At 35.4% G+C, this 10,163-nt stretch overlaps 1 protein-coding gene across 1 annotated transcript in view; it reads right to left on the reverse strand.

The window, feature by feature from the left end:
- ABCA12 (ATP binding cassette subfamily A member 12) overlaps positions 1-10,163 on the reverse strand; it is a 241,875-nt gene that overhangs the window by 43,307 nt on the left and 188,405 nt on the right. The window contains exons 32-36 of the mRNA XM_044669427.1: positions 8,170-8,406; positions 7,649-7,802; positions 4,415-4,667; positions 3,167-3,253; positions 2,652-2,745 (exon numbers count right to left, since the gene is read on the reverse strand). Coding sequence (XP_044525362.1) covers positions 2,652-2,745; positions 3,167-3,253; positions 4,415-4,667; positions 7,649-7,802; positions 8,170-8,406 — 825 coding nt within the window. The remainder of the gene's footprint in view (positions 1-2,651; positions 2,746-3,166; positions 3,254-4,414; positions 4,668-7,648; positions 7,803-8,169; positions 8,407-10,163) is intronic.

Here is a 10,163-nt window from a genome sequence, read left to right on the forward strand (position 1 = left end):
AATAAAACATTCCATCAAAAAAACAAGAAGCTGTTCATTTCTTTTCCTTTCAGTTCAATGAAAACAGAGGCTTAAAAGGTCACTTTTTCTTATTGTTGTTTAGTCAATTAGTTGAACTCTTCATGAACCCATTTGAGATTACCTTGGCAAAGATATTGAAGTGGTTTGCCATTTTCTTATCTAGCTCATTTTCCAAATGAGGAAACTGTCACCAAAAGGGTTAAGTGTCTTGCCCTAGAGTCACATAGCTAATAAGAGTCCAAGACTGAATTTGAACTCAAGTCTTTCTTACTCCAGGGCTGACGCTCTATCCACTGTGCTACTTAGCTACCCCTAAAAGATAGCTAAGAATTCTTTATTATATTCTTCCCATTCCTGCTCCAAGGTTTATTTAAATGTAATGCCTTGGCTCAATTACATGTCTATGTAGACAGGATGTACTTACCATCTATTTCCTAATCTGTGAGTACCACAGAAATCAATAGACAGGGCAGATTGGGTAGAAAAGAGAATCCAGTCTTGTTCTGAATCTCCCAAATTTGGCCAAACTAGCAAACACATTTCAGGGATCATTAACTTCAGAGATATCAAAGTTAATCACCCTTAGACAATAACCCTTATAAGGATACAGCATAAACTTTAAATGTAAAAGTTTCAATATGCTTACTAACTATATTGCTTATTAGAAAGAAGTAAGAAGAGGGCAGCCAAGTAGTTCAGAAGATTGGGAGCCTGGTCTAGAGACAGAAGGTCCTGGGTTCATTTCTAGCTTCAAGAACTTCCTGACTCTGTGACCCTGGGCAAATCACTTAACCACACTGCCTAGTCCTTATTACTTTTCTGCCATGGAACCAATATACAGTATTGACTCTAAGACAGAAAGTAAAGAGAGACAGAGAGACAGAGAGACAGAGACCCAGAGACACAGAGAGAGAGAACCAGAAACAGAGACAGACAGAGAGACAGAGAAAGAGAGACCCTGAAACAGAGACAGACAGAGAGACACAAAAAGAGAAAGAGTAATAAGATTACTGTAGATTATTTGTTTCTCATTGTTTTCATATGGCAAAATCCCAATCCACTAGAGAGAGCAAAGAAGCTTCAGTTACTTTGTATTTGCAGGAGAATTATTACTTTTGTTAGAATAGATCTTGGAATCACAGTTCTCTAAATCATATATTCCTTCCTTTTGAGGTAAAGCTGCCAACTAAATCTGAGGGCCCATTACAGAAAAAGACCTGAATATGTGTTTCAACAATCACTATATCAATTGTATACATATATGAGTGAATGTGTTGAAAATAAGATTTATATAGTTTCTTGATACTTAAATTGACAGCATTTTCCACATCTATTAGCACTTCCTCCTAAGAATCTTAGTACAAGAGAATGTGGAATAGAGTGGAAAGAACACCAGACTGGGGGTTGTTGGTGAGGAGGAGAAGAAATGGATTTTAGTCTTATTTCTGCTATTTACTCAATATGTGACATCTTTTTCTTTATCTGTAAAAGGGAAGGGTTGGAGTAGATGTCTAAGGTCACTGCTGGCCCTAACATTCTAGCATTATAAGATCGACTTTACTTTTGGGTGGTATGAGTTGTCCGTTGTGTTCTTTTAGCAACTAAACTAGATGCATGTAATTGTATAAAGTTGGTTATATTGAAGGAGACCCAAAATGAACTCAGATGAAAGTTTTAAAAGATAAATAGATGTAATATCACTGTTAAACAAGAATGAATTTTAAAATACCTAAAATGCTTCACAATTAGAATTTTGATTCCATAAGGAATCTGTCAGAATGTCTAATAATAAAAAAATAAAAAAAGATGATTGCTGAATCCTGCCTATTACCATCAGTAACATACTCCATAGTGTGATGGCACAAATAGATTGTATTTATGGAAAGCATTTTTCCTTTGCAATACAACAGATAACCATCTTGGTTGCAGGATGTGATTATATGCCATTTGGAAGAAAATATATTTAGATCTCTCCCCCCAAGGGAAGGTAAGTTCACAATATGGTGAATCTAAGAAAATAACATGTCTCTTCTCCCTAACCAGCTTTAATTTCCCCAGTGAATATGGGACTCTTAAAAGGTGTTGAATTGATATGCCTGGAAACAAAAGTGCTTATCTCTGGAATAGGGGCAGAAGAAGTGAAGGCAGAGTGATGTTTTCTGCCTCTTTCAGTAAATGTGCTTTTATTACAGTGTGGAGGTGTTACGAAGAGACATAGAGGGCTCTGTTTTAGCCCTATCTATCTTTTCAGCTGAGCATTACAGGAACCGAGTTGCTGTATTTTCAAGTGTGACAGTTATGCTGACATGTTTTTGTGTCATACAGAGTTTTCTAGATAGAGTTGAACTGAGACCAAAAATTCATTTTTTGTTAGCTGTGAACAAAGACTATCGTACAACTCTTACCTTTTAGACATATGACCCAAGAGAGATTTAAACCAATGACCTATAGGAAAAGACTCTGAAGGTAAAAATCAATATCTTGATATGCCCAGAACCAATCCTATTGACTTATTTGGTTCCTGTATTAAAGTAGTAGCAGCAGCAACCACAACAATAACAACTTTGTAACCTACATATATCTTGAATGCTTCAAATGTTCTATTTTGCTGAAACCGTATTCATTATTACCTGGATATTTTCTGAGCAGGAGCAAACACCAAAGTTATTGATGGGTTCTCCACTGGTATTCCATTGGCCCAAAGTGCCTTTCTTTAAACATCTTCTGTAAGTGAAAATAAATGAGAAGTGAGTTGTGATTTTTCCTCCTGATAGGGTAGATGTCAGAATATAGATTCAGGTAAACTAGTCCCAGAGTTGATTTATGAATTTTCCTAAAATTAACATGATAAAGCACTATCACTTACGAAGCTTAATGTATCTCATAATTTGAAGGATGATCAAAGGGAGCTTTTAACTGTTTAAGAAGCACCAAGCCAAATTACCCTGAACTTTGTAGCATCTTGGAAGTTTATTAGGATGGCACAGCAACAAAATGAACCAGAGGAGATTTAAGAAATTGATGAATTGTATTAAAGAGAGGCTTCTGCCAACTTCAAATTGTTTTCTTTAAGTTTTCCTTTTTTTTTCAGATTAAGAAGCTGAAACATGAAGAAAAGAAAAGAGAGAAGAAAAAAAGATCTTACGTATCACTGGCATTCAAACATATGGTGTCTATTCCAGGGAAAGTCATCATTGCAGAGACTAATGGTTCTGTGCTTGGATGAGAGTTCCTAAAAGGCCAAAAAGTAAAAAAAAATACAATATTATCCTCTCATTAATCCTTGACTAAACACACACACACACACACACACACACACACACGTACACTTTGAAGAAACTATGCATGACAAAAGTTGGTATCCTTCTTACATAAGGAGCAATCTGTTCCGTAAACTTTTTTGTCACTGATATGAATAGGTATTGATATATATTTCTGTCTAACGATGAATATATACATGGAATTTTTCTATTATCTCCAGATATTGAGAATATCCTGCTAATTTATTACCCTCTTTATCAGTGATTCCCAAAGTGGGTGCCACTGCCCCCTGATGGGTGCTGCAGTGATCCAGGGGGGCATTGATGGCCACAGGTGCATTTATCTTTCCTATTAATTGGTATTAAGATTTTTAAAAAATTAATTTCCAGGGGGCTAAGTAATATTTTTTTCTGGAAAGGGGGCGGTAGGCCCAAAACGTTTGGGAACCACTGCTCTATATAGTCTCAACTCTTTACTGATTGATTAGTCTACACAAAGCAATATATTTACATATAATCATATTATGATTATTTAACATTTTTAACAACCATCAACATAGTGCTTATAAACTTCAGGTTATAATCCCTTGTTAAGGTCACTCAGTGTGTTTAGTAGCAGAGGTAAGACCTAAGTTTCTTGATTCACCATCCAGTGATATACTACAAATTATTATCTTTCTTTAAAATGATTTTGGGAGAATGTTAGTGTTGACATTCCAACTGGCAAAAACCGATGTAACTTTAGCTTCATTAGCTTCTGGGGTTAAAGTGCTTCTAGCATTACAAGATTCCACCTTGCTTGTGCTATAATTAATTTTTGGCTGTTGCTTTAAAAAGGTTAGTTTTTGCTGCTACTCAATATTATTTTGCATCATTTCTCTTGCCTGTGATTCAATACATCAACCCTTTTTAAACAAGTCAAGCCTTTCCCTCTAAGGTTACCTTACATCTGCTTTGTATGTCCCTAATTATTGACACATTATCTCTCCCAATAAAAAGTAAGCTTCTTGAGAAGAGGGGTCGGCTTCATCTTTCTTTTTAATCTCCAATGCTTAGCACATAGAATCTATTAAGCACTTAATAAAAGGCTGTTGTTTGACTGAAATGAGAAAGAAATGTTGCTTTATACTTACCCATAGAATGCGGTCTGCTCAGAGGTGCCATAAAGAGATGGAGAAAGCTGTACCTCAGGATAGACGGTGCCAACATTTCTCAATGTACCAAGACCCATGGCTGTCGTTACAAAGACAACTGGGAGGATAATCTGAGCAATGAGACCTTTCCAGTTTCGGCGGGTGTGGTGGAACCTCTTAATGAGAATAGCCATTATTTTCTTCAGCAAAAGCCCTACTCCGTCTAGCCTCTCTGCTCTTGTCAAGACTTTGTCTGTTTCAGAGAAAAAGAGATGATCTATTGGTCAAATTAAGAAATACATCTTTCAAGACCATGCATAAAAGCTGTAGAAGATGCAGAGAAACTCTCAGCAGTCAAGAATATATGAAATATTTTTTATATTCACATTAGCATTTTAGGCATTAATGTGAAAACTACATGGGCAGACCCCAGCATTGCCCTGATCAATCTTGTCTTACAATAAAATTGTTAATACATTATAACCAAACTCTACAGTGATGCCATTTAGCCGAATGCACTCTCATTACATTTTTGACCTCATTCCATATTTATAACATTCCTCCTATTAACTTCCCCCTGTAATGTTGTTTCTCTTAATGTCATGTTTCTCTAAAACCAATTAATAACATTAGGCAGGTTGTGCCTGGTGGTCCCCAAAGACTGAGATAATTTTATGTGGGCTCAACACATACTAGGCAAAATGGGAATTGAGTTCACAAATGCTAAGAGGAAGCTAGAGCATGAGCTCAATTTGGGAATAGATCTCATAAGTGGTAAAAGGAAACTAAGACAGGAACCCATTCTAGAAACGTCCTAAAATTCCTGAAGTGAGGAATCACCTTTCTTATTGAGAATTATTCAACTGTTAGGTCTGAATGCTACAGTGTGATCAGTCATAATCAACACAGACTAGTAAAAATTAACATCTCTCATACCATGCCAAATCAGTATTCCCTTTCCTTTCTTTAGAGTTGTGAAACATGTCCAAGGTATTCAAGGCTCACTTTCTACTCTACTCTGAGAGGCAGAAAAAGAAGAACTCATCAGTAAAAAGTTCTGTCTCATGACTCTCAATTGGCTATTCAGTTGTTGAGAAAATTTCCATGGCAGCTGACAGTCGGCAACAGCTGAGGAAACCATATTGCTTCTGAGTAGAGTTCTTTTTAACTAATAATTTCTGTAGCCTCCCCAAAATAGGTTCAAATATGCCATACTCTCCAAAACTTGCAGCAAGGCACTTAACATGTGATAAGATGACAATGCTATGGATATTTTTAATTTTACATCACGAATTATGCCATGCAGAAATCATGATCTTCATTTAGCTGATAAGGGAAATACAAAGCTGTATAATTTAAAATGGGTTCCAATTAAGCAGAGTGAACAAGTTTAAAATGCAAACTCCTATCTCCTCAAAAGGGAATAGTAGAAGGAGTTGAATATTTTAAGTTAATTAGTATGCTTTTCTCTTCCTTGAGAAATTACATGTGGATGACTTACAGGTGTATCAAATAGGGTAAATGTGCTTTCTAAAAGATAATGTCAATGAAGGGAACATTTTGACTGAAGAATAGTTCTGAACTGTGAAACAAATGCAGAGGCAAATGCATAACATTGACTTTCTGAAGCAGACAGTCATTTTGCTAATCAAAGTATTCAATTCCATTGACTGTATAGCTATTATCCCCCCCCCAAAAGATTATAAATGAGTAATATGGCAGGGGCCAAATGAGACTGAAGTTACAGAAATGTATAAAAGTCAAAGATTATCTTTAAAAAGTTTCCTAGTAAGACAAATAGTTAATTAAAAGTTTTGCTTCCAGGAATGTTTCCTAATTTCAGCAAATTTTTAAGTCATTTTTTTAAACAATCCCACATTATTCTAATACATTCATTATAGTTTCATTCAATTTATACTTGCTTCTAAAATGGCCCTGGTGCTGAAATTCTTAATGAAAAACCACAAGCTAGTTCCTGGACATACTTTCAGTAAAGAACCTAGAAATTATACTCTTTTTTTTTTTAACCCTTACCTTCCATCTTAGAAACAATACTATGTTGGTGCTAAGGCAAAAGAATCGCAAGGGCTAGGCAATGAGGGATAAGTAACTTGTCCAGGACCACAGAGCTAGGAAGTGTCTGAGGCTAGATTTGAACCCAGGATCTCCCATCTTCAGGCATGGCTCTCTATCCACTGAGCCATCTAGCTGCCCCCAAAATGATAGGCTCTTAAAGAGTTGGAAAGGGCATGAAGACATTCAAATATAATTTCCATCAAAGCTATTGCATCTGGGAATTCATCATCCCTGTTCTCTAGTGTGAGAATTCATCATTAGAATTATAACGTATTTCTACAGAGCTTAAAAGTTTACACAGCACTTTCTTCAGAACAATCTTGGAAAACAGTAATAGTAAATAAGATCTTTATTTTATAGCTGAGGGAACTAAGACTCAGAGAGCCTCATGGGGGACTTATCAATGGTCATAAACCTATTGTTTCAGTGTGAGAGCCTGAATATAGGTCTTGACTCCAAGAGGAGTACATAATACTTTTCTGTTTACCAGGAGCTCTTAGCCTGGCATCTATGAATGTGTTTAAAATATTTTCATAACTACTACAATCATAACAATAGCTAAACATTTATATAATGCTTTAAGGTTTACAAAATGCTTTACAAATATTCTCATTTTACCTTCACATCAACCTTGGGAGGGAGATGCTATTATTCCCATTTTACCTATGAGGAAACTGATGCCAGACAAAATTCAAATCACTTGTCCACACAGGACTTGAACTCAGGTCTTCTTGACTTTCAGATTTAGTGCTTTATCCACTGTGCCACCTAACTGTCTAGGTGGTTTCAATATTTGGTTTCCGTTTTAAAATTTTTATTACATATTTTATTTTGGCACTTAAAAATAGTCTAAGATGAAGTCTATAAGCTTCAACAAGATCAAAGCTTGATTCTTATGACACAAAAAAGAGACTCGGGAGTCATATTCTAGTCTAACAAGTAAGTTCTCTCACATTGTCTTCTCACAGGACTTTTGAAAAAATGATTTCTAAAAGATTTTATAAAGAAAGAGAATTTTAAAAATAATTTCTAATTAACAATAGCAAAACATAGAGCTGACATCTGTAAGTCTTGTAGTCATGACTAAAAATGTTTCCAGATTTTCCCACCCATTTTATTTATTGAAGTCAAGAGCAAAATCCAAATTAAATATATTACCATCTCTTTCAGTGGTGATGCTGCTGCTGCTCATAGAAAGGTCATCAGGAGTCATCATGCCATTTGTTTTAGTGACTCCAGTTTTTTTTGTTGTGAACTGTTCTGCACCCATCTCTCCATCTTTCTGTGTATCTTTTGTCAGTTTCAAAAACACCTACAAAAAAGTCCCAATTATATCATTAAATGGAATAGCAGACATTTCTTTTCCCAGGAGGTATGAGTTTGACTTTGCATGAGTCCTACATGTGTTCAAACAGATGTTTTCCATTTTCTTTAAGGCAACATTTTTATTTCAGAATGAAAAAATATGCTTCCTGGTCATGTCAATATATTTATTCTCTCAGGTGACTTTTACCTGAAGGAAGAGTCTCAAAACATTTCTTAGGACTGGACAATTTCATGAAATGTAACTTTAAATTGTTTTTTGTTTTCTTCCTCCTTAAAAAACCAAATGAGCATTTTCTTTGATGTTTCCCAACGTTTATTTTAACTTTCACTAGTAAATGGATATAAATTCATACCTCTTCCACAGTAGTGTCGGAAATGCCATAGCAGCCAATGTTAAGGTCACTCATGCCACTGTCAAGAGCTCTTAGGAGAGAGAGATAGGCTCCGGAAACTTTGGTGTTGAATGGAGGCAGTACATAGACAAGTTCTCCACCAATATCCTCCTTGAGATAAGCTTCAGGAAGGTGCGATTGGATCATAGAGGTCACTGCCAATGTGTTACATATTTTATTTGAGTGTAGATTGGGACTCTGGAAAGAGACAGAACGGTTACAGTAATTTTATATATGTTGAATAATTGTATATATGTTAAATATATATATAAATACACATATATACATACAGTTTTGGGGTATATATATTTATATACATATATATATATATATATATATGTGTGTGTGTGTGTGTGTGTATGTGTGTGTGTGTGTGTATTTATAAATATTTAGACATTGCATAAAAGAACCCTAAATCAACAGGAGTAAAATTTCAGCATATTGCTATCTTTTTTTTTTAACCCATTTCTTCCATCTTAGAATCAATGTTGTGTATTGGTCCCAAGGCAGAAGAGGTGTAAGGGCTAGGCAATGGGAGTAAAGTGACTTGCCCAGGGTCACATAGCTAAGAAGTGTCTGAGGCCAGATTTGAACCTAGGACCTCCTGTCTCTGGGCATGGCTGTCAATCCACTGAGCCATCCAGCTTCCTCCAACATTCTACTATCTTTCTCGAGAACATAATCTTTAAACTAAAAAAAAAATTTGTACAATTTTTAATTTTATGAGACCACCTAATAATCATCATCATAATTATAATAGCTAACTTTTATGTGTGCCAGGCACTGTGCTAAGCACTTTACAATTATTATCTTATTTGATCCCCACAACAACTTTAGGAGGTAGGTGTTATTATCCTCATATTACAGTGCAAGAGTCTGAGGCAGACAAAGATTTAGGCTCTTGCCAAGGATCACATAGCCAATAGGTGTCTGAAGCCAGATTTGAACTCGGGTTTTCCTGATCCAAGACTCAACAATCTATCCATTGAACCATCTCACTACCTCACATCAGAATTAGCAAGAAAAAAAATTAGTAAAAATAAAGCAATCAGCAAGAGACACAACTAGGTTCAGATCATGCAAATACACAGCCTTGGAAAGTCTCATGCTATTTTAGGAAACCAAAGGTCTATCTAATTTAGTTAACATAATAGAATTTCAACCTACATACAGACATTCTTGGGATAGCATTATAATCCTGTTTTTCTTCTCTGTAATACTTTCCACGTCATCATTTTTGTGGGTAGTAAATTAAAATTTCTTGAATAATTTTGTACTTTTTTTGGAATAAAGTTATGTCTATGGTATAGCCCTTCAAATTTCCCTCTTTGTGACCTGAAAGCTTTCCTTTGAAACTATTAATTAAAAAAGCAGGGGAAAATAAAAGTGTGAGAACCTTGTGAAAACCTTTCTGTTGTTTCCTTAGGGAATATAACTCATAAGTTGTCCTAGTATATAATGACTTTTATACTGAAGCCTAAGTTTAATATCTTGAAATGAATTCTATTCAAACATCTCTAAAGTCATTTAAATTTCTCAGGTAAATTAACAAACTTCCTTTTCTAGATCAATCAAAAGACAGACCTTTTTCTTAGTGAGAATGAGATGGTAGCCATCACCAAAGGCTTCCTTGAGGTAAAAGGGTGACCCACAGCACCTGAGACCTCCATGGTCCAAGAAGGCAATTCGGTCACTGAGCACTTCAGCTTCATCCAAGTGATGTGTAGACAGAATAATTGTCCTTGCTAAAAGCATACAAAGACAATTTGTTATGGAAAATGAAGAATTAGATGTCTTCCAAGAGAGAGTTTTAAGAATGTGTCAAACCTGAATGCTGAAAGGAAAAATATGAGGTTTTTCTAAAACAAAACCAATGGATTAGAAATCCCTAAAAGAATCTAGAAGGAGTACTTAAAAAATCTATTGAATTAATACACAATTGAAAGAAATGAATC

The sequence above is a fragment of the Gracilinanus agilis genome, chromosome 3 (genome assembly GCF_016433145.1).
Source record: "Gracilinanus agilis isolate LMUSP501 chromosome 3, AgileGrace, whole genome shotgun sequence".
NCBI lineage: Eukaryota > Metazoa > Chordata > Mammalia > Didelphimorphia > Didelphidae > Gracilinanus > Gracilinanus agilis.